This window comes from Zootoca vivipara, chromosome 15 (genome assembly GCF_965207765.1).
Source record: "Zootoca vivipara chromosome 15, rZooViv2.hap1.1, whole genome shotgun sequence".
NCBI classification, from domain to species: Eukaryota; Metazoa; Chordata; class Lepidosauria; order Squamata; family Lacertidae; genus Zootoca; species Zootoca vivipara.
The window spans coordinates 24,760,359-24,785,117 of record NC_142598.1 but is presented as its reverse complement, the minus strand read 5'-3'; the positions used below and the strand labels follow the sequence as shown (position 1 = coordinate 24,785,117).

Here is a 24,759-nt window from a genome sequence, read left to right as displayed (position 1 = left end):
TAAGCAGTATTATGAGCGAACTTGGACTTGCAAGGCTTCCTCATCCTGCTTTTTAATGGAGTCAGCATCACTTTCCTCTTTAAGGGACCCTTTGGCTGACTTAGCAGGCTTAAAAGCCTCCTGCGGCACCAGCCACCTAATAAGTAAAGGGTTTCCCACGGAGCAGTTCCTCAGCATTCAGTGGCTTAGGATGGCTGGGCTTTTTGTTTACCAAAATGAATTTTCCTCTCCACAAATAAACAGCTGGGATAATTAGTTCAACCTTCATCTTTCCCTGCACACCTGGTTGTGCTTTTCATTTCCCTTGCTGCTTTCACCTCAATGGATACTTACAAGTGCTTGCCTGGTTAGCCTTGACAGGTGTTTACAGATGCTGCTGTTCAGCATTTTGCTTTTGAGAGTGAGTCCGAATGGGGGGGGAAAAAGACTGGTGTGACACACAGCCTGAATGTGTGGTAAACACCGGAAGCTGCTGTCGCCCATGATTCTCTGTGGGCACACCACAGCATCCTTTTTTATCCCTTGGTTTTTCTCCAGCGGAAACCCTATACATGTTGCACTGGAGATCAGAATGGAAAACTCGTTCAATTTCAGTGCCAACCAGGACTGTGCACGAATCTGCTGCTTTTCCACTCCCATGTTTGAAATGGCTCCAGGGATTCCTTCGTCTTAAGATTTGCATGCCTTGCCATGCTGCAACATGAAGGGGCCTACTTCAGATGACACCATGTAGAGGGCGGTGGGGGATGAAGGTAGGAATTGCTGTTTGAATAGGGCAGAAATACTTTTTAAAGTATTGCCCCTAGCCGAGGGTGGGTGAGTGGGTTGGGTTTGGGATCCATTTCAGACAGTAAAGTATATTATTGGGTGGCACCCAAGAGACCACATGCAGCCATGTCTGAATGTTGGCCTTAATTAAATACCCTCCAGATATTTTGGACTACAACTCCCATCAGCCCCAGGGAGTATGGCCAATGATCAGGGATGATGAGACTAATATTCCAAACTGAGTATACCATAACTATTAAGCATGTACTCAGTGACAAATCTGGGTTCGCCTTTGTGTAATGGATCGGTGCTGGACTTAATCTTTGGAGACCTCGGTTCAAATTGCTGCTTAGCCCCCAAATCACTTATGGCAGAACTGAATTTGAGCCAGTGCTCATACAGATCTGTCTCCAGAGATTGCTCTCAGTGCTGGAATTTCAGCTGGAGCTGATCAGTAATAAAGGAGCGGGCCTCTGACCACGTGCAAAAGTCTTCTTCCAACAAAGTTTCATGATCCAACCGATGTTTCATCACAGATATCAATAGAGGTTTGCTTATTATTTGTAGCTGTTTTGTAGTAGGCATATTTTTCACAGAGTGGCTTGGACTTCAGTGAGAACAATTTTTTGAGCAATTCTAAATGTTCACCTATGTAATATTTTTACCTGTAATCTTCCTGGAACAAGAGCTCGAAAGCAGATCAGCAGCCAGCTCTCCCCCTCCAAACAGCAACAGCATTTCCCCAGGTCTGGAGAACTCCACCTACTCATTTGTCAGCAGGAACTGTTTCCTATGGTTTCAACTAGCAATTTCAGCCATTTAAGATTCCAATTAAAATAATTAATTTTCTTGTCTGATTGCAGTTAGGTTTTTCTTCAGGGTTTCAACCCTCAGTCTCCAACCTGCTTCCCTTTTCAAAATACATATATTCATTCATTTTCAAAGGTTAGGTTTTCAGGTGGTGAGGGTGTTCTTCAAAAATATTTCCAGTAGCCCCAAACCTTTCTAAGGGTTCGGAAGCCTTAAGTCAATGATACTACATGCTTTTTTGCAAATTCTGGATCATCCTTAAGCCTAGCACTTACATTAAGGAAGCAATTTTGCATTAATCTTTCAGGCCTGTGAGTGGGCACCCTATACTTGCTGGGCAACAGGGATGGTTCGATCCATGAAATTCCAGACTGTCTCAGTTCTGCATGAAAACAAGACTAAATCCATTCCATCCTGTTACGGCATGGGTTTTTAAGGAAAAACAGGCTGTGCAGAACTCAAAAGGCAAAAAACCCGTGTTGTTGTTTTTTAAAAAAACTATTCAATGAGGTGATCCAAGGACTGCTGTGCTGCCTCTGTTCCTATAAAATACATTTCTTTAAAAAAAAGTTTAAACAGGTAATCTAGCCACCCACAGCCTAGAGCAGCTAGCATGCAGAGTTCCTTGCTGCTGCCTGCTTTGAATGCAGTACAACAAGTCCACCTGGGAGTGATAGGTTTTAATGACCTCTTGTTCTCGGGTGGAATGGCTGCCCCTAATAATGCAGCCATGGGTTGTTGTTTTCCCCCTGTGTAGTTCCTGCTAAGAGCGATGCAATGTTATCAAGTCCTGCTGCTCTCATACGGGTTTGCATTGTGCAGTGACAAGGAGCCCCATGCACCAGCTAAAGGATCCAGGCTGTGAGTGTCTGGTTTACCTGTCAGGACAAGAAATATGTTTTATAGGAACAGAGGCACTGCTGCAGCACTCAGACTGCCTCTTGACCTGGTCGAGGTCATGATCCTTCCGGATTGAATCAGGCGAGTCTGCTTCACAATCTGAGTTTGGTAGATTTAGAGCCAATTTAAGCATGGTGTTCTCCTACAAGGACTTCTCAGCAGGCACAGACATGGGTAAAGGTAAAGGGACCCCTGACTTTTAGGTCCAATCGCAGACGACTCGGGGGTTGCAGCGCTCATCTTGCTTTACGCCTTATGGTTGTACGCCGAGGGAGCCAGCGTACAGCTTCCAGGTCATGTGGCCAGCATGACTAAGCCACTTCTGGAGAACCAGGGCAGCTCGTGGAAACACGGTTTACCTTCCCTCTGGAGTGGTACCTATTTATTTACTTGCACTTCGACGTGCTTTCAAACTGCTAGGTTGGCAGGAGCAGGGACCGAGCAACGGGAGCTCACCCCATCGCAGGGATTTGAACCTCCGACCTTCTGATCGGCAAGCCCTAGGCTCAGTGGTTTAGACCACAGCGCCACTGTTCTGTAAATATGAAGGGTGCACCTATCAAGTTGTGACCTGCAGGCTTTCCTCATGCTAGAGATAAGTCAAAGGCTAGGGTGATGGTCAGCTCTCATTACTGGGTACCATATTAACATTTGAGTAGTAGGAGCATGACTTAAAGAAGGGGAGCTGCTTTATCCCCCATATAGGACTACAGTAAATGCAGTACCTTCTCGATGCTGGTTTTTATCCAGCTTGAAGCATTCTGTTTAAAACCAGAAATCCCTATTATACTACAGTATATTGGAACTGATGTTAACATGGCTCCTTAGTGTACTCTCCACTTGCTGCCATAGCAGGGTCTAAATATGTATGTGGCTATAGTTTGCCAAAGTGTAAATTTCATCCAGTTATTAATTTGCCTAATTCATTAATTTAAGTACACTGCGCACAACCCCTTTCACGTGATTTGAATCTCAGGGTGCCTATAACAGGGAGGCAGTTTTAATAGGTTTAATTGGGATATTAATCAATTGCAGCTTTGGCTGATTGATCTGTGAGGCCGCAGATTTAATAGATGGAGCTGTGTGATGCTTCATTTTGAGGCTGTTGCAGTTCTGGCTCTGAAGCCTCCCAATTTTGCATCAGTGCCCTCTTGTATGCCATGCAGAATAAATAATTAAAAGTCTCTTTGGGCTCGAAGTGCCCACCCTCATAGGTGTCTGCATGATTGGAGTGCTTCTGTGTGCCTTCATAATTTGCTGCTCTGAGGTTGGCTTTTATTTATCATCATCTGTGTTTCTGCATCATGTGTGATGGGTTCCCTCAGTTGCTTCCAGGGCAAAGACAGAACATAGTTACCTGTGCCTCAGGGGAGGCTGTGTCATATGTCTCTGTCTTGGAGTTGATAGCCACTCCCAGTTTAATAAGGAAAAAAGGAAGGCCTCAGTATAAATAACTGGTTTTCTGTTTCTATGTTTGTTTTTCTTCCAGTCTGTAAACTGTTTTCTTGCATTTTTTCCTGTCAGCTACATCATCTGCTGCTATTTGTAAAGACTGAATAGCCATTTCATTGCTGTATCCAGTTCTGTTCAGGGCAAGTGAAGATTAATGATTGTGCTGGTTAAATGGTTTAAAAGTATTCATTTTATTAGAGTGATTTAATTAAAAGTCATAATGTGAAATCGTTTATTATTTAAAATCATAGCAGTAAGATATGAGAGAGGCGTATGGCCAGAACATCCAAGAGCTCAGGGTCATACAGACAGTCACAGGCCTTTTGTGTTTGTTTGTTTGTTTGTTTTGGATGGCAGCAACATCCTGCTGGGTGGCACCTGTAGTAAACAGATGGCAGCTGTAATAAATACATTTTGCTGGCATATTAAGACCGCATGGTTTGATCTGCATGTTTATTCCCTTGAACAGGAGACTTGTAATAGAGAGGGTATTCTGAAAGGCCATTCAATCGTTTTGTGATTTATATTGCCTCGGAGTTAAGGAAACTGGCTGATTCTGTGCCAGAAAGTTTGTGTATCCCTAGCAAGAGGGAGTTGTTGCTGTCAGAATATGTTCTTTAAAAACATGTGAAATTGTTTAGAGCCTCAGGTCTTTCAGAGATCCATGGTCTTTCAGAGTCGGATTAAATACAGCTCTTTTGTGTGCATTCTGTTTTATGAAACCGGTATTGTCCCGAACAACAACTACAAGCGTTTGAAATGGGCTGCTTGCTTTTTACATCTTAGGGATGGCTAGGTTGATATGCTAAAAAGCATTATATTTGTATAACTCTCAGAGAATTCGACATCAGTCCATCAGTAGGCGCCAACAGAGGTGTGCTGGTGCTAACATGATCTTGTACTACTGAAAAACAAGCATGGAAAGAGAAAAAGTAGTGTCCTTTCTAGAGACAGTGGTGTAACCCAGCACAGCAAGGCTAACATGGGGTGCCCCAGATGTTGTTGGACTACAACTCCCATCATCCCTGACCATTGGGACATGCTGGCAGAGCAATATTTGGAGGGCACCATATTGGCTACCCCTACAGAATAGGAACCTTCTGGAGATGTCTCCCATCAGACATAAGTAAATTTTGACTAGGCGGGTGTGTTTTCTAGACCAGAGTCCAAGAGTTAAGTTGATGGAAGTGGAGCTGGAGGCTTGACCTTAGATTTGGGGGGGGGCGTTTCCTGGGGGTCTGTAGGCAGCAAATATTGCTATGAGAAGGCAAAGGCAGACTGCCAGGCCCCTAGTATTTATACTAAGGTTGGTCAGTGCAGAGGTTGTACATTCTTTCCCCCTACTTTGTCAGAATTCTGTGACAGCAATATGCCTTCCATGGTGGCTCACTAGACTAAATCCCAGAATCAAGTCAATAGGCTCCTTGAAGTCTCCGACACCCACACCCTCCCTCAGTGGACTCAAAGTTTCCTCAAGCCACGAGTAGTTGAATTCTGTTCCTCCCCTATCCCTGGTGTAGTGGGAAGGGGTGGATGGTGAAGATGACAAGGACATTGGTTCATGAGCTATTCGTTTTCTTTCAGGAAATGTCACTAATGCATTGCATGATTTGAAAATGGAGGGTTCTTGCCTGTAAAAGTTTCAAAACACTACAGGGAGGCTGCAGTTGTAGGTGACTCTAGGAAGGTTTACATGTCCCCCCCATCACTACCACCAGTATGTTGAAAGTACATGTCAGGAGGTTATTGGGTTATGGCCAGCTAACCTCGCCCTGGCAAGTGTGGAAGTCTGAATGCACAGTGGAGGATGGGTTGATTGCTACGTACTGTCATCATGATTGTGGGGTTACCTGGCACAACCCTCTGGCCCTGTCTTGCATCCCTTGAATGCATGAAGGAAGTCATATGACATGCATACACTCGCCATCCTGGTGGGAATACCTGAATAGGATATTATAGAAATGCTGAATAAGATATTATAAAAACAAACAACCTCAGGGGATGTTGAGATTTGCTGGCAGCCAGGAAATAGAAACAGACTGGAGAAAATAACGATTGACGTTAGGGAGCAGAAGGATGCAATCCAGGGGGGAAACAAATCAGTGAAACAACACGAATGCACAATCCTTCATCCGTGTGGGGAAAGCTATAGCTTGGTAATGCTGTCTGTCCTAAGCCCAATTCTTGGCACCTGCAGGGACGGCTGAGGTAGACCCCAGTTTGTTGTTTTGGCTATGCATGGTCAGCATAATCAGTCAGCCTTGGTTCATGAGCTATATAAAACGGAACAGTATATTATGGTTCTTTTGTAATGAAAAAAATGTAAAGAATCTTCTCTCCATGCCCTATCCCTATTAGCTAAACTAAACGCCTTTTGGCTTATAAGTTGGACCCCCAGTTCGTAATTAAAATTGTGTTTTCTAGAACCTTCTGTGTTTTCTAGAACATTCTGTAACTCCGGTTTCAGGCATGCAAGAACTTTTAGGGGGATTAAAATCATACTTTGTATGAAAGTTTCTGATCGTCAACATATGTTCTGCAGCCCTACCTTCCCCACAAAATTTAAACCCTGTAAACTGAGAAAGAGTGCAGGAATGAGCATACCTAAAGATTAGGCGATGGTACCTCTATGAAACCCCCTCTCCGGGACCCCTCAACTATTGTCTGTCTCCCGCTTCTTTAAATATTAGACTGCTCAGCAGGTGATTTCTGACTTAGAAGAAAATTATCTCTTTCACGCACACAACCCAGAAATTTTAAACATTTTTCTGACCTTTTGCAAAGATTTTACATGTGACATGCACTGGTTCAGTTCTGTTTTGCGGGTGGGGTGGGGAATAATTGAAGGCTCGTATGAAGCTGCAATGCAATATTACGGAGGAAAGCCAGATCTTAAAATCTCTGGTGCAAGTATTTGGTCCACCGCGTTTCCCTTGAAATCAGGTTTGGGACTGGACTCTGCTTTCATTTGGAAGGAAAATTGTCTGGAAGAGTGAACACCAGGTCTTAAAATCCTTGAAAGAAGAGGCATGCTGAGTGCAACAAGTAGTGTCAAAGAAATAGCAGGAATTCAGCATTTTTGCCAAACCAGGCAGCACTTGTTGCTAAGAACCCAGCATTCGTATACATAGTGAATAGCCTCCTGAGTGACATTACGTATCCAAAACTCCAATAGATATCTTGTAGAGGTGTTTACTTAAATACGGTACAAAATGCATGTCTAGGTGATACAGTCTACATGTTTCAGAGATTCCTGCCATACTTTTTATGCTTCCATTCCTCTAGGTTGGGGAACATTTGGCCTGAGGGTCAGATGTGTGTCCCCTTGTTAAATTTCATCTAGCATCTAGGCATTTCCAGAAAACTTAACGTATGCCTCCGGGGTGGAACTACTATGAAACTAATGAAGCTTAAGTTTCAAGGCTCCTAATCTTGGAGGGCCCCCAAAAGAAACTATAATACACACCCAGTGCTTTAAAAAGTGCATCTTGCATGTCTTGGAATAGGCATCCCCAAACTGCGGCCCTCCAGTTGTTTTGGCCTACAACTCCCATGATCCCTAGCTAAGAGGACTAGTGGTGAGGGATGGTGGGAATTGTAGTCCAAAACATCTGGAGGGCCGAAGTTTGGGGATGTCTGTCTTAGAACATTTCCCCAATTCTCTCTCTCTCTCTCTCTCTCTCTCTCTCTCTCTCTCTCTCTCTCTCTCTCTCTCTCTCTCTCTCTCACACACACACACACACACACACACACACACTCAAAAACTATAAAGCCTACCAAATTTTTATTCACACCAGTGACTTTGACCTGTGAGATAATCCAGTACAGCAATTTTAATCAAAATCTGAGCTGTAGTAGTTAATAAAATAAACAAATAATTTGTGGTGATCTGTCATGGAACAACCCCAACAACCCCATTGAACCCCATTGAAAAAGAAAACAGTGGGTACACAGAGCTCGTTGCTGGTTGTGAAGAGGCCCCCATGACAGTTCAGGGCCCCCAAATGTAGATCTTCCACTGTATGCCCCCCTCCTTAGGAAGAGCAGGTTTAAAGACCAGCTGGTAGGCATCATTCTTGTGGGCACATATTCCAGGAGTGGCACCCAGTGCCACCCCCAGCCCCACTGATCTTTTCTGAGAAGGGCAATTGACTAACACTGCTTTTGTGTGTGTGACAGTACTCACAATTGCCTCTTAATTTGCTGCCTATTTCATATGGGTACCCATGGCACTTTTATGAAGATATGAGTGCCAGCACTTTTTCTTTTTTAAAAGCAAAACAAACCCCAACTCCTGCTAGTGGCTGATTGGGCACTGCTAATGAGAGGCACGCCAAGATGGCAACACCCTAGTATTATCTTTGTAGGCTTTTGTATTCATTTATGGTATTTTAATAGAATTAAGAATATTTAACAATGAAGAGCACAAGTAAAGATAGTGTTGATTTTGCTGTGGGTCAGTGGCTTTGAATAGGAAAAAAGAAGAAGTTTCCCCACCCCTACTCTAGAAAATGAGGGAAAGGTCTGGCAGGAAGGGATTGCCAACTTTTTTTCCTGGCTAGGTTCCTAGACCTATGACAGCTGCTTGACACACAGAATTTTTGGCAATGGAAGCTTTTCCTGGCAAAGGGATAGAGGCATAGAAAACTTCATCCACTGAACCTTGTCAGGAAGCTCTTAAAGGCAAGGAAGCATGGCCAACTTTAAAAATAAAAATGATCCTACTGGTAAGAAATAGTTGAACTTTCTCTGTAGCTTAGAGTCATCCAGGTTAAAAAAAAAATCCACATGTACTGAAGTGGTGAAAGAATGATTTATTAAAGACAACCTTAATAGTACTATATTGTACTTGTATGTTTATTTGATTTTATGTTTGATAAACTATATAATATATAGCATAACACAGGATTCCTGTTTCATATGGTATTTTTCTTCTTTGGATACTGGGAGTCCACAACATTGACATGTTTTTAGGTAGCCTTAGCTGGTTGTTTTCTATTGTGTGTCAAAAGATGGCAGCCTGTTTTTGTGACGTGCAAGTTGAACATTATTAGTTTAACTAGGAACAAGTGTATTTATTATCTGTAGCATCCTGGCAGGCCTCTGGGACTTTCCATTGTGTGGCTGCTTCCCCCCAAAACAGAGTTGTGAAGGTGTGATTGATGCCCGGTAGCTGGGAATCATTCTCATCAAGGAGATCCTGCCCTCCGCAATAAAATATTGCTTGCTCATGCCAACTCATACTCGGAGACTGGGCTAACAATTGATCTGGGCTGAATTGCCAATAAGAATAAGACAGAAACTAATACGTTTGGCACTGGAAGATTACCAAGTGAGAGAAATACATCTCTAGAGCAGCCACTGGAAATGGGGAAAGCAATAATGGATTTCTAGCAGTCATTTAGGCTTGTTTTTGTTGCTTCCAAATGGTTTCACATACACCCCGCTTATTAATCTCAATAAATTACAGTGGTACCTCGGATTACAAACACAAACACTTCGGGTTACGGACTCCGCTAACCCAGAAGTAGTACCTCAGGTTAAGAACTTTACCTCAGGATGAGAACAGAAATCACAGCGGCAGCGGGAGGCCCCATTAGCTAAAGCTTAAGAACGGACCTCTGGAACGAATTAAGTACCACTGTATTAGATATGTTGCTTGTTTAAGGGGTAAATAACTGAGGTGGAGTGATCGTTTTTGGAATGCCCCTCTCTATATGGACACAGATTTCTTATTTGGATTTCTGTTATGGTTCTTCCTATACACTCTGAAGTGTTCTAAGTTTGGGATGGGCAATTGCTGTGGTCCTCCAACGAGGTCAGGCTAGCAGAGTCTTTGGGCACTTCCAGGGTGCCTGCCTTTTGTGCAAATCTGCCTTGCATTTGGGTAGATGCCCGTAGGTACCCTTTGCACAACAAATTAAGGTTACCTGATTTCCCACCCACCCCCAATGAATCCGGGGACACTTTTCAACTACCTACTAAATAGATGGATTTTGCCAGGGGACCGATTTGTAAATCCGGGGACTGTCCCCAGGAAATGGGGACGTCTGGTAACCTTACAATAAATGCACCTTAATCACCCACCACAGAGCAAGTGGGTATATTGCGATAAATAGCAACAACTGAACAGCAGTCTTGTGCAACGAAATCCACTTCCAGAGAAGAAAAATGGATTTTTCCATCACAAAAAGTGATGGAAAAACATGGCAGAACTTTTTTTTTTAAAAAAAAGCATTTTCACAGCGTTTTTTATATGTGTGTAGATTCCACTTGTGAACCGCTGCATTTGTTTTTGTGAAAATAAATCAGCACTATTGTTCAAAGTATGCCTCTTCTGGTAGCGACCTTAGAAGCGATATTTGTGCCTTTGAGCAACAACTGGGAGAATGATGCTCATCCTGTTCTGGACAGGAATGAATCCCGCTAAGACCTAAAGCAGCAAAGCTGGGGGTGGGGCGGCTCCTAGAATCAAGCTTTGTTACCTCAGCCCCAAGAGCCTCTGGTGAAGAACATCTTCCATCTGCTGGCCAGAGATTGCCTGGACATGGTAATCTATAGTAACATGGTTTCAAGCATTATATTTGGGACTACCCTTAAATGCTACGTGAAACTGTAGCTAGCTCAGAACACAGCTGCTATGACCAGACTGGATGTTGGGAACAAATTTAGACTGGTGCTTAAAGAACTGGACTGGCTTCTGGTGCATTTTTGAGCACAATCCAACATGTTTGCACTGAAACTTGAGATATCTGGGGATTGGGACCTCTCAGCAGTGGTGGTGCCTTGTTTATGGGATTCTGTCTCCGGAGACGCTTACCTTTTCAGCATCAGTCAGCGTGATTTGTTTGTTTTCCTAAAGACTGTTTAAAGTTTTGAGTTTTCAATTATTTTAATCTGTTGCTTTTGATTGCTGGTCTTGATTCTGTGCTCGTTTGATTTTTGTATAGATTCTTATTGATCTTTTTCGCTGCAGGACAGTGCGTAGATGGCATTAAATAATACTAATAAAGTGTGTGTGCGTGCATGTGTTTGTTTAAAACCTGTCTGCATATCAAATAGGCCTAAAGTGCAATCTCTTACTGAAACTAACATTCAAGACTTTTAACAGTCACACTATAGCTTTCTCTTGCTGGAGATAAGTGATTGCTTGATACTAAAGGTATCGTAATTTAATATTATTTTTTAGTATACTATTTGATATAGGCACCACAGAGTAGGATTGACCCTCACCATATGGGATTGGCATGGTGTTTAGTAATATAGTGCAATTCTGTAAAGTAAAACTGCCCATCTGTTTTCACAGGGCACTATACCACCTGCACTTTAAACAGCAATAGACAGCAGTATGTGAAATGATGGTGATGATGATCATGACAGTCAGTTGAGAGATGTTTGAAATGTATTGATTGAACTCTCAGTTTCGATTGAAAAGGATCTAGGAGTCTTGGTAGACCACAAACTTGACATGAGCCAGCAGTGTGATGCAGCAGCTAAAAAAGCCAATGCAATTCTGGGCTGCATCAATAGGAGTATAGCATCTAGATCTAGGGAAGTAATAGTACCACTGTATTCTGCTCTGGTCAGACCTCACCTGGAGTACTGTGTCCAGTTCTGGGCACCACAGTTCAAGAAGGAGGGCAACCAAAATGGTCAAAGGCCTGGAAACAATGCCTTATGAGGAACGGCTTAGGGAGCTGGGTATGTTTAGCCTGGAGAAGAGAAGGTTAAGGGGTGATATGATAGCCATGTTCAAATATATAAAAGGATGTCATATGGAGGAGGGAGAAAGATTGTTTTCTGCTGCTCCAGAGAAGCGGACACGGAGCAATGGATTCAAACTACAAGAAAGAAGATTCCACCTAAACATTAGGAAGAACTTCCTGACAGTAAGAGCTGTTCGGCAGTGGAATTTGCTACCAAGGAGTGTGGTGGAGTCTCCTTCCTTGGAGGTCTTTAAGCAGAGGCTTGACAGGCATATGTCAGGAATGCTTTGATGGTGTTTCCTGCTTGGCAGGGGGTTGGACTGGATGACCCTTGTGGTCTCTTCCAACTCTATGATTCTATGATTTTCATTTGTGTGTGTGTTTGTGTGTTATTTGGTAGAAGATCACAATCTGATATGAGGGTAAATAATGTGGGGTGTTTTTTGTTTGCACAACATTAGCTACTTTACAACTGCATAAACTATAGACAAGCCACAGACAAAGGACTCTTCCTCAACAAAAAAAACAGCAGAAGAGGCTGTGGTTGAACATTTTGCCTTAAGTGGACACCAGCTGCTCTTTCTTAATTGCTCTGTTTCTTGACTTACCAAGGCCTCTGTCGCTGTTCGGCTAGGGAGGGGCATAGGGTTAAAAAGCCCTTTTACCTGTGTCTGGAGAAGTCTGGAGAAGTGCTTGCTTCTTCTTTTTTAAGGATTGAGCTCAGGCTGTGTGTTCCAAATGGAAAGCCCCAGGAAAGCCTAGAAGCAAAATGTGGACTGCTGGTTTCCCAACTCTGTAAACAGACAGCATTAATCTTGGTCTGTGGCATCACTTGGCCTGTGGCATCACTGTTCAGGACATTGCTTTTGATTTCTCTTAATTGCAGGACTGAACCCCAAAATTCTATACACATATATACCAACAGTTATTCATTCTTCCTTGATCTGAAGGGCCAGCAAGTTTTGATTGCCTGGTATTTCTGCTGTCCATCATTGACCCTGTTCTTCCTCCAAAAGGGGAGAGCAAGTTTTCTCAGTGATCTAATGCTGAGCTTTGGGGCCTAGCATAAGCTCCCTCATCCTACCCAGTTCTAGACTGGGCAAGGGGTTGTGGGGATTTTGACCTTCACTCTATGGTTTTGAGGACCTTGGGACTCAGTGTGACACCTCAGTGCTTTTGGAGCCCCTCGAAAGTCAGTGCAAGGTCACAGAGACCACCTGCTGTTCTCTCGACTTGGGTAAAAAGCGAGTGCTCTCAGCAGAATAAAAAAATAAATGGCAAGCACATTTGTGCCACCCTGCTCTTGATTAATATTTTCATTTGTGCTTGATTTTGCCGTATATGGGGGCCTTCATGATCAAAAGCAGCTTGCTTGTGACATTTAGGTCTTTTTTTCCTAAATAAAAAAAAACAGCAATCTTCTGTGTGCGGTCAAGACGAACCCAGTAATTTCTTCTTCCTTTCCTTTTACAGGCTCTCTACAATTCAATCAAAAATGAGAAGCTTGAGTGGGCAGCGTAAGTATATTGTGCAGAATTAATGAGTTTTTAAAATGACGCCTGTTATGGCATTCCACTAGATATGCAGGCAGCATATGGAGCAGATTCTAGATCTTGCAGAAATCCACCCCAGCAATCCAGGGGAGCAACCCACCAAGTCCTCTTGCATTCATTTGCTGTATAGTCATTATTCATTCGGGAGAGCTAGTACAGTATGCCAATTAAGAAACCGAGCTGCGGTGGACTTGAAAGGTCACGGGTTCAAATCCAGCCCAAGCCAAGAACTCATTAGGTGGCCTTAGCCAAGCCAAGCGCCTCTCAGCTTCAGTCTTTCCTTCTATTTGCAATGTAAGGATAATAATGCTGACAACACCTTACAGTAGTGTTGCAAGGAATACTGAAGTATTTTTTGTGAAGCACTTCAAATACTGTAAAACAGACATTTGATAGACAGGATTATCTAGTCCAAACCCCTGCAATGCAGAAATATGCAATGCATATTTCGAACCTGCAACCTTGGCATTATTGAACCTGCAACCTTGGCATTATCAGTACCGCACTCTAACCAACTGAGCTATCTTCTCTCTCTCTCTCTCTCTCTCTCTCTCTCTCTCTCTCTCTCTCTCTCTCTCTCTCTCTCTCTCACACACACACACACACACACACACACACACACACACAATTTATGGTCACCCTTCAATCTTATTTCCAGGACTGTTCCCAGAATGAAACAATTAAAGTGCAAATACAAAAAGCCAGTAAACTAAAAGTCACAGAATCATAAAAGCCACCACTGAGAAGGCCCTCCCCGCCCAATAGCCACCTGCCTCACTCAGCAAAGTCACTTGCAAGAGGCCCTGCTCCCAAGATCTTAATGTACAGCATATGGAGACAACACGTGGTTCTTCAAGTTCTCCCTCTCTTAAATCATGATGGGCTTTATAGGTTCAAACTTTGGGGAATGGCATGGCTCAGTGGTAAGAGCATGTACTTGGGATACAAAACGCCCCAGGTTCCATCTCTGGCATCTCCATGTAGGACTGGGAAAGACATCTGAAACCCTGGAGATCCACTGCTGGTCGATGTTGTCAGCACTGAGTGAGATGGACCAGTGGTCTGACTTTTTATAAGGCAAAATAAAAAAATTCTGAAGAAGTCTGAAGAAAATTCTGAAGACCAACAAGGCTACCTACCTGTTTTTATAAGGCAGTTTCTGATGTTCTTAGACTGCCACTTTCAATCGTTCATAACACCCAGGCCCAGTTAGTAATCTAAGTAGCCTCATACCACACTAAGTGAAGTCTTCAAACTATCTTCAAAGTAAGCCTCGTGTAGCTCATTACAGTAATCCTGCCTGTAATACATACCGTATGTAATTTCCGTCTCTCAGAACAAATGCCTTGTACATACAGGGCAGCTTGATGGTTATTGCCTGCTCGGCTCCTGCCCTCCCCTTTGCCTAGTCACTTGTGATCAAGCACTGGAGACGCTTTTTAATTATTGTTGCTGTTTGTTGCCGTAGAAATTTAACAGATTTATAGACTGCTTCATAACATAAAGCCCATTGAAGTGGCGCATGAGATAAACAACAAAATATAATTCAAACACACAACTTCTAAAAACAAGAAAACGATTTATTGAGAGATACAACTGTTCCACAAATGACTCTGGTCATTTCAGAAAGCCTTCTTAAAGAAAAATGTCTTTAATAGGCATCTAAACATCATGACAGTAGGTGTCTCCTAATTTCAGCTTGTGGTCGATTGCAGAGAGCTGGAGCTATGACACCAAGAACCTGGTTTCTAGTACATGATGAGCACACCTCTGGGGCATAGAGTGCTCTCAAGGGGGCCCAGCAGAGAACATATAGGAGAAGGCAGTCCACTAGCTACCCTGGTCCAAAGTTATTTAATGTGTATCCAGAAATTTCAGTGTGCCTTTTCTCCTTCCCTTGAGATTATGCAATTGCTCATGTTACTGGCTGAGGGGGAGATAATTCTGCTGCATTGAGTTTTGTTGTTCCAATGGAAAATGTGTCCTTGATGGATAATTCTTCTCATGGCGCAGTTTCAGAGTTTCTACTCTGCCTTACAAATTGTGCTGTTTTGATGGTGTTTTATGGGATTTTTTGTGAAATAGTGGAAAATGTGCTGATTTCTGCATTTGGACCTTAACTCCCTGGTCCACAGAACACTGGGTGAGCTGTCCTCAAAGCTGTAACAAGACCGCAGGTTGTCAAGCCCTTATTATATCATGAAATCCACATGCCTGCTGTTACTCCAGCTAGCAAAACGAGTTGTTAGCGATGAAAGGCCACTTGTAAGGGTGGAGGACATTTTTATTTGGCTCGGAAACTTCATCTTAGAGAGAGAAATTAAATCCTCAGTTAATCTGTGGCAGCATGAATAAAACACGTGCTTAGTTTTCGGCCTTTTATCTTCCAGGACATTGTGTCAGAACTTGCTGAGTAGAAAACTCGTCTCGGGTCAGATTTCTTCCTGTTGGCTTGTTGTCTCGTGTTTGTCTCTTGATTAACTATGGATAGCTTGACAACGAACTGATATCAAAGATAATTAATTGCGGAAGGCCCAATGTACCCCACTTCGGCTGCTTTCAGGAAGCTAACAATTGGAATTCAAAGCCAAGCATGAGGAGTCCAGTGTCTGCCAAGACACTTTAATCATTCCTCTCTGTCATCCCTCCTTGCTTGACTTCCTTATGACGCTGGCGCTTTCTGTAGTGAGAGAGAATCGTGGCTGTTGTGTGAAAGCTGTGGCAGAACAGAGGATGTCAGTTTCAATGCAGCCGTGCCCATTTTGATGTTGGTAAGAAGGCTGCTTTTATAGAGCCAGCTTTTGCTGCTCTAAGAGCTTTCAAGTTACACCAACTGCAGCGGAACACCTGCCGGCTCTTTTCCTGCACTGATGGTGGTTTGCGGGATGAAAGATGCCATAATTACCTGTTCAGTGTTACTGAGTCCTTTGCACTCCCATGACAGTAGCAGTCACTATCAAATTGCTCCTGATGATAATGGAAGTTAATTATTATTACAGTATTTATTATTATTTATACAGTCCCATTAGTGTACAGTTACATGGGGAAAAAATAGGCAAGACCCTCACTTCAAGGAGCATCCAATTTAAGGCAAATTGGGGGGGGGGCAGGCAGGGTGGGAATGAGAGGGATGAGAGGCAGGGATGACTTTTGGGATAGGGGAATGTGGGCAAGTGCAGTTACATTGGTACCTAAAAGCCGGTCGTTGGAGTAGCTGTGGTCCATCAGGATCTTCACTTGCATCAGCTGCTGCTTTTGACATGTGGTTTCATCACTGTTGAAATCAGCTGCCAGACTCTACTGTTGGAGCTCTCTGCCTTCTACCCCGTCCTTCATTTAACCTTCATCTGTGTACTTAAGAGTAGCCACAAGAACTTACCTCCCTGCTCCTCTTTCTTCTTTTCTCTACTGACGGAGAAAGCCGTTTCCCTCTCAGTGGCACTTTCAAGAGTAGCCAGTTTTCTAGGGCCGTCTTGCTTGTGATAGCACCATGGAGTAGAAAGCAGCCAATTTAGGACACATGCCATCGTGGAGACTCTGCCCTGAATAACCAGGGAAGGTGGAGAACTGAGAAGGCAAATGACCAGGATTTTTTTGGGGGGGGGCAGGGTGTAGCAGAGGATGACAGAGGGTGGGTAGAACTCTGTGTTCTTTTAACTATACCATTTTAGAACAGTGCAGCTTAGATTGCAGTTCCTTTGCCATGAGCTCCCTTGTTGGGCAAAACCCTCCGTAATGGGGAGGAAGCCTCTTACCTACTACCTTAGTGAAACTCATACCTCTCAGGCTTGGACACGGGATTTGCAGGTTCATAATGTTCATCACAAAGAAGAGGTGAGTGCATTTAGACCTTAATTCCAAACTCCAAATTCTTTTCCAGCTCTGGAGCCAAAGAATTCTGGGCCAGAGAAGAATCTCTGCCAGAAAATAATTATTTGGGGCTGGAGCACTGGAACACAAGATTTAGGTGGCCCTTGGGAAATGTAGTTTTCTCAATGGCTACTAACATCTACAGAATCAGACTTATAGAACTAGATCTTGTTTTGAGAGTGCCCTGCAGCTCAGTGGTGGGGCAGATCCTTTGCATGAAGAATGCTTCCAGCATCTTTGTCTAAAAAGGTCTTGGCCAGGCATCCCCAAACTGCGGCCCTCCAGATGTTTTGGCCTACAACTCCCATGATCCCTAGCTAACAGGACCAGTGGTCGGGGAAGATGGGAATTGTAGTCCAAAACATCTGGAGCGCCGAAGTTTGGGGATGCCTGCTCTTGGCACTAGATTAACAGGAAAGACCTCTTTGAAGAGCCACTACTGTACCAGGATAGACAGTGCTGAAGCAGATGGCCAAGTGATCAGACTTAAATGAGGTAGCATTTTACTTTCATAGAATCAAGGAATCTTAGAGTTGGAAGGGATCCTGAGGATCATCTAGTCCAAACCCCTGCAATGCAGGAATATGTAGCTGTCCCTTTTGGGGATTGAACTTGTGACCTTGGCGTTATCAGCACCATGCTCTAACCAACTGAGCTGTCCAACCTGTTTGATCAGCAGTCATATTCTGTACAGTCTACAGTACACCACCCAAACACCAAACACTGACATTATACAGGTACTCCAGACTTGACAAGGACACTTGCGGAATTACTTGGTTCTGTTTGGAGTAATTTATAAACATCTTAACATTTAGAGGGTAGAATTGCTTTTCTTGATTAGGGCCAAGGGGCTTGGGGAAATGAGCATAAGCTGATAAATCTCAAAATAAGTGATGGCTGCTGTGTTTTCCTTTTACGGTTGGAAGCAAAGGAGATATTGCAGAGGACTGATTTATCGCCCATCTATGTCAGACTCCTTAAGATGACAGAATTTCCACCAGGAAAGATGTCTCCAAAGGATGCATTTTATAGTTTAGGTAGCAGTTCTGTTAATTGAGGCGCGGGCTGTGACTGATTTCAGCACAACGAGAGAAAGACAGAATACATGTACAGCTTTTATACAGCCGTGACAACAAACCTATACACAGTGATAGCAGGATTTATGTGCTGTGGGCATAAGACACACAGGGGAGAGCCCACAGCTCAGTGGTGGAGGGATGTGCAGAATGTCCCAGATTCAGACTCTCCTACCAAGAAGGCATCTAGGTTGTAGGCCTGAGAAAGGCGTCTCTTTCTCTCTGACCTTTGTGAGTGGCTGTCAATTGGCGCAAACTACATTAGGCTAGACAGACTCTGTATGGTGCAGCTTCATGCATTCAAATGACTGTGGCCTCCCTCCACTGGTGCTCCAAAGTGAGCCCTGCGCCCTGTGGGAAACACTGTGCTGTGCTGCTATGGGTGCAGCAGATGGCTCTTACATTTTAGATCAAATAACAGCCCTCGCTCCCCTTAGTTGATGTCACTCCAGTTGTATTGGAACAGAATGAACTAGTGCATTGCTGATGAAACAGAGGGGGGGATCTTGTTGACAGTCAGTTGGACCAGAGGCGTTCTCTGTCTAACCGCTCTTGTTCTGTGCTTTAAACCAGAATCTTGAAGTTGTTTACTGTAGTCATTATTTGCAGGATTAAATGGAGTAAATAAGTCCTTGGTCAAAAATGTATGATTACACAGAGACCTGCTGCTCCTGGTTAGCATTCCAACATTTTGCCATTTTAAAAATGATATGTCATAGTTCATACATAAAAAAACCCTGAAATCCTACATGCCTTTACAACTACGTTCTACCTTCTGTTCCTTCATAATCTCTACACTCAAGTGAGAGACGTCTTCTTAACAACACCAAATCTGGCAAATTCTTACAACAGTGGCATATAGCAGTGATGAGGATGATGATAGTATACCACCTTTATCTTCTAAGGATCTCAAGGTGGTGTACATGGTCCTCCCCATGTCATCCTCACAACAACCCTGTGAGGTAGGTTAGGCTAAGAGGTGGTGACTGGCTCAGGGTCATGCAGTGAGTTCCATGGCTGAGTGGGGATTCGAACCCTGCTCTCCCAGGTCCTAGTCAAACAGTCTTAACCATTACGTCACACTGGCTCTAGTTACATGTCTTACATAGTTAATGCTCTCTTGGGGTTGATACTAATGAATTAAAACATGCAGCCCCAGGGGAATGGTGCAGAAGTTTTGGTTCTGATTCATATCTCTAAATATAAATACGAGCCATCCCACTGAAACTAGTAAGATTTCTTGCAGGTTTAAAATTAGGTGTATATTAGAAGTCCTGCAGTTCGTTTTAGACCACAGTGCCTAAAATGAAGGAAGGAAGTGTCTTTCCACTTACTTGGTAGGCTGAAGTGATAAAAAAATGGTTCCTCTGCTTAATCTGATTTTAAAAAGATAAAGATTGCATTGGGCTCACCAACTGAATTTAGGTGTGTGAGTGTATGTATGTATGGGATGTGGGAGGTGCTGTGGGTTAAACCACAGAGCCTAGGGCTTGCCGATCAGAAGGTCAGCGAATTGAATCCCCACGAAGGGGTGAGCTCCCATTGCTCGGTCCCAGCTCCTGCCAACCTAGCAGTTCGAAAGCACATCAAAGTGCAAGTAGATAAATAGGTACCGTTCTGGTGGGAAGGTAAACGGTGTTTCCGTGTGCTGCTCTGGTTCACCAGAAGCGGCTTTATCATGCTGGCCACATGACCTGGAAGCTGTATGCCGGCTCCTTCACCCGACAATGTGAGATGAGCGCCGCAACCCCAGAGTCGGTTACGACTGGACCTAATGGTCAGGGGCCCCTTTACCTTTATTATGTATGTATGTGTTGTTTTTCCAAATTTGCTTTAGAGATGATGAAGAAAAGAAAAAATCCCCCTCGGATGGTACTGACGAGAAGGACAATGGAACTCAGTCAAAGTCTGGCAACCGCATAGGCAACTCCGGTAACCCTTTCCTGGACATTCCTCACGACCCCAATGCTGCTGTATACAAAACTGGATTCCTGGCACGTAAAATCCACGCTGATATGGATGGGAAGAAGAGTGAGTGCATTTCAATGAGAACTGTTTTCTCTACATGCTGCAATGAAAAAGGGGGGAAGGGATGAAATGACAGGAAAGCTGCATGGGTGCAGACGCCCAGTCCAACTCACTTGCCCCCACTGCTGCATGTAAAAGGTGCCGGCAGATGAGTCCAGGGTTTCAGAGCAGCCCTTGCACCTTGCAAGCTGGAAGGAGAACTGAAGGAATGCTCACACTGTATAAATCTATGTGAAGCTTACCAAGGAAGGAGCCCCCAGATGCTCAGAGCATTCTGTAAGCGTGGCCTTGCACAAGGAGGAGTGGGAGGGTTAGTGTAGGGCTCCAGCCCCTTCCTCTCTGACTGAATATTTTTGCTGTTTTACCAGAGCTCTCTGTTTCTCACCTGGCTATTTCTCTTGCACCTGACAAGCTGTAAAAATAACCCCTTCCCCTCTCCCTTCTTCACCAGGGCTTTCTTGAAGAGGAAGCCAGTCACTTCCTATACCGATGATGGCTTTCCCTGCTTAGGCCTGGCTCCTTACTTAGGACCCTAGTGCCTCACATATTCCAGCCCAGGCTACACCAAGCATGAGAGACACAATGAATGGCTTTCTCTGCACCCATTTTCATACCCTCCACCAAACTGAAGGGCTTCCTGTCACTGTCTCGGAGGAAGTGGCTTCAGTGAAAATAGGGCTGGTGTATCAATAAGTAGCTGGTAGAAACCCGAGTTTAACAGCAATGTTTCTTCCAAGGTTTTTTCCTCAACAAGACATATGCACTGTTGCTTATTTCTATTCCTGCCCCCATATTAAACAAGGGGTAGAGCCTGAACAGAGCACAATCTTGATTTATATTACCAATGGTTACTTATGCATTTTTTGTGTGTGTCCATGTTCTACTTTGATAGCTCCACGAGGGAAGAGAGGATGGAAAGCCTTTTATGCTGTTCTTAAAGGAACTGTGCTTTATTTGCAAAAGGTAAGAGCTTCCCTGCCAAATACACGTCCTTGAACTCCTTGTTGGGTGAAGAACAAAGGAGAGGTGTTTAACCCTGTCTTCTTGCTTCGTTGGCTTGTGTGTGTGTGCTGTGCCCACAAGCCAAGTGAATGATAGTATGGTCTGCAATTACTTCACCTCTCTGAGGCGCTTTAGATGCTCCCTGTATTTGAACTGCCTTTGGCTGTTTCAAAGAAGGGAGCAGAAGCACATACTTTAGGGCAGGAGCGGGGAACCTGTGGCCCCCAAGATGTTGCTGGACTATGAATCCCATCACCCCTGTCCACTGGCCATGCTAGCTGGGTCTAATGGGAGTTGGAGTCTAACAATAATTGGGAGGGCCAGAGGCTCCCCATCCCTGCATTAAGGTCTTATGTGAAGTCAGGGGTGAGGATGGAGCACATATTGTCTCCCCAACTCCCCCAGGGATACTTAAACTTTCACAAGTTTGAGAGATTCTTCCTCTTTCCCCAGCCCTGCATGTGAAACCTGGAAGCACAGGGTACTCAGATGAGCGATGCATGTTAAGTCACAAACGTTTCCTCTGTGCTTCTTTCCTTGAAATACCCAAAACACAAAAGTTTTGCCATGAAATAGACACTATGTAATTAGCAAGTGCCAAATGTTTTCACATCTGAAGAAAATTTATGGAGACTGAGGCAGAGATAGAAGGTTACAGGAAACATTTTCCCCCATTATAGATTATAATCCTAGCCCTGTTTACAATTAAAAATGAACAGATGGTACTCAGGTTTCTTTGTTTCTTTTTTTTATCCCAACTTTCACAGCAACCGCATTTCATTCTAAGACAGAGAGATGAGCTACTTTTCTTTTTGATACGTGTCTTAGCTAATCCCAAATTCAGCCATTACAAAAGCAATTTTTCAAAAACTGATGTGAAAAATGGAGGATTTTAACCGACAAGGCAATTGCAGGATTAATTTTTGAAGGAGAGGTCTTTAAGGACATGAATGAAAAGGCACGTGTGGCTTTGAAAAATTACCGAGTGTGTCGGAGTTTGCTACACTTTTGTCATGGCCACTCGACTGCTCTTTGATCTCCTTGCAGTTGTTTTTTTTTTTTTAAAAAAAAGATAATGTGCAGATGGGCAAATTGCTTACATTTTTCTTTTAAATGGTGGTCTGTCTTCAAGGGTGGGTGCCCAGCCATGGAAAATGAGCCAATAACTGGAACATTTTTGAAGGATCATTGCTTGCAACACAGGAAGTTGCCATACTGAGTGAGACAATTGGTTTGTCTAGCTCCGTATTGTCAACATTGATTGGCAGTGGCTGAACAGGCAGGGGACATTCTCAGGCCTACCTGGAGATGGTGGGGATTGAACTTGAGATCTTCTGCAGGTAAGGCAGGTGTTCTGCCAGTGAGCTATGGCTCTTCCCAGACATTAATGGAGGAACCCAAGGATAGCTCAGTTGGTTAGAGCATGGTGCTGATAACGCCAAGGTTGCAGGTACAAACCCCGTAAGGGACAGCTGCATGTTCCTGCATTGCAGGAGGTTGAGCTAGATGATCCTCAGGGTATCTTCAAACTCTGTGATTCAATGATAGTTATTTATGTAAGTTTTGATAATACAGTGGTACCTCTACTTACGGATAACTCTACTTACGAATGGAGCTCCATCCGCCATCTTGGATGCGGTTTAGATAGGATTTTTTCTACTTATGAATTTTTAGATAGGGTTGCTTCGACTTACGAATTTTTTCTCCCAATGCATTCCTATGGGATTCGACTTACAATTTTTTTCGACTTACAAATGTGCGTTCGGAACGCATTAAATTTGTAAGTAGAGGTACCACTGTACAAGGTCCAACTAGTGAACTTTTAGACTGGGAAGGAGCTTGAATTCAGGCTTCCCTGTCTGATACTCTACAAGGGTACCATGTCGTCACGTTAACTTCATGGCGCTGGAATCACTTTAGTGCGGTTTCTTCTCACTTCTGTGAGAGTAACATGAGAAGCTCTGAGCCGCTGCTGCTCCTGGTAACTGGGACAACATGGTTGTGGGAGGGGAGCTCCAATATGGGACCTTTCCATTTAGGACCAGGGCTTCTGACAATCTGACATAGCTTATGCTGCAGTGGCTCTCACAACATGAGAGGGTCCCTAAGAGAAAAAGAATTTGCAATCTTAAAAGGAACGAAAGCAGCTTCAACTGTGTACTCCCCCCCCCCCCCAGCAAACGTCTCTAGCTTCAACTTCTTTTTCAACGTGATAGCCTAAGAAAGGCATCACTTTTCCACCATTTTGCTGTATGACCTTGACTCAGCCAGTTCAACTCTGGATGCCTCTGCTTTCCCGCTCAGTGTCTTTTTTAAAAAAGAAATGCTTTGATTCATCTCTGCTTCTGTAGCCTTAAGATTGTACCGGCCACAAGCTCAGTCACTGAATGCGAGAGATTCCCTTTTCTGAAACGGAAAAGAAAAGAAACATGGTAAAAAGTGGAGAAGAGGAATCTATACAACCCACAGAACAAACATGCAAAGTCATAGCCTTCAAATGTCATGTTTAATGTCACAGGGCTTGTTTTGAAATATAATTTCTCTGTGGGGGATAATGGAAAATTGAAGAAGTAAGCTGTGAAGAGGAACGAGACGCAGAAATTGTGTGACAGGACATCCAGGGTTCCTTACAATGAAGTTGAAGGTAGAAGATATGTAAGGGGCAAGCTTGAACAAGTCTGGGAACTGCTAGCTTTTTGGTCAGAGCTAACATGGTAGGACAGCGGTTCACAAAGCACTGGTACAAATACCATAAAATCAAGTTCAGGGAATGGCTTCCTATGGCTGAGCATCTGGAACAGCTTAGTGAGGCAGGGAATGAGTCTATTGTTCCTTGGCAACTTGCTTATTGGAACAAGCAACATTCAGATTTTTCTCCTGAAAGCATTAAGTGGCATAGATTGGGGCAGGCAGAATCTGTCTACAGTTCCTAAACAACTTAGCTCTGAAGTGTCCCATGGGTTCAGGAGGGGAACAAATATATCAATATACATAAGAATGCATAAAGTTCCATCACTTGTGTGGTTAACAGATGACACAGAATGCGGTTGCGCAGATCGGAACAGGCTTGGTTCTTAATGTCTGGGGCCTGTTCGTGACAAAGAGTGCGGGAGAGTGCTGTTATTATTACATTTATATCTCGCCTTTCTCCCAAATGAGCTCAGGTGGGTGTGCAAAACAAGTCCATGGGATTGCAGTCCAAGGCTCTAATCCTATGTACACTTACTTGAAATAGGCCCTGTAAAAGGCAGCCCTGCTTAGGGAAGCTTTTAATGTTTGATGAATTTCTGTATTTTAATGTTTTGTTGGAAGCCTCCCAGAGTGGCTGGGGGAACCCGGCCAGATGGGCGGGGTATAAATAATAAATTATTATTATTATTATTATTATTATTATTATTATTATTATTATTATTGACAGTGAGATTTATGTATGAGTAAACACCTCTTCTAAAACTCTAGGGAAACACCGGATCCATGGGAACAGGGGACCAGTGAAGTCCCTGAGACTGATTGCCCAAGCTCCCAGACCCAAAGGAGCCTCTGCCTAAGCAGAAAGATTTTATTCATTGCCAGAATGAATCTCTTTTCTTGATC

The 24,759-nt window shown here is 43.7% G+C and overlaps 1 protein-coding gene across 8 annotated transcripts in view; it reads left to right on the top strand.

The window, feature by feature from the left end:
* PSD3 (pleckstrin and Sec7 domain containing 3) overlaps positions 1 to 24,759 on the top strand; it is a 151,606-nt gene that overhangs the window by 114,460 nt on the left and 12,387 nt on the right. For all 8 annotated transcript variants that reach the window (XM_035140671.3, XM_035140672.3, XM_060268939.2 and 5 more), the window contains 3 exons: positions 13,110 to 13,153; positions 19,973 to 20,166; positions 21,056 to 21,126. In XM_035140671.3, the coding sequence (XP_034996562.3) occupies positions 13,110 to 13,153; positions 19,973 to 20,166; positions 21,056 to 21,126 (309 nt within the window). The remainder of the gene's footprint in view (positions 1 to 13,109; positions 13,154 to 19,972; positions 20,167 to 21,055; positions 21,127 to 24,759) is intronic.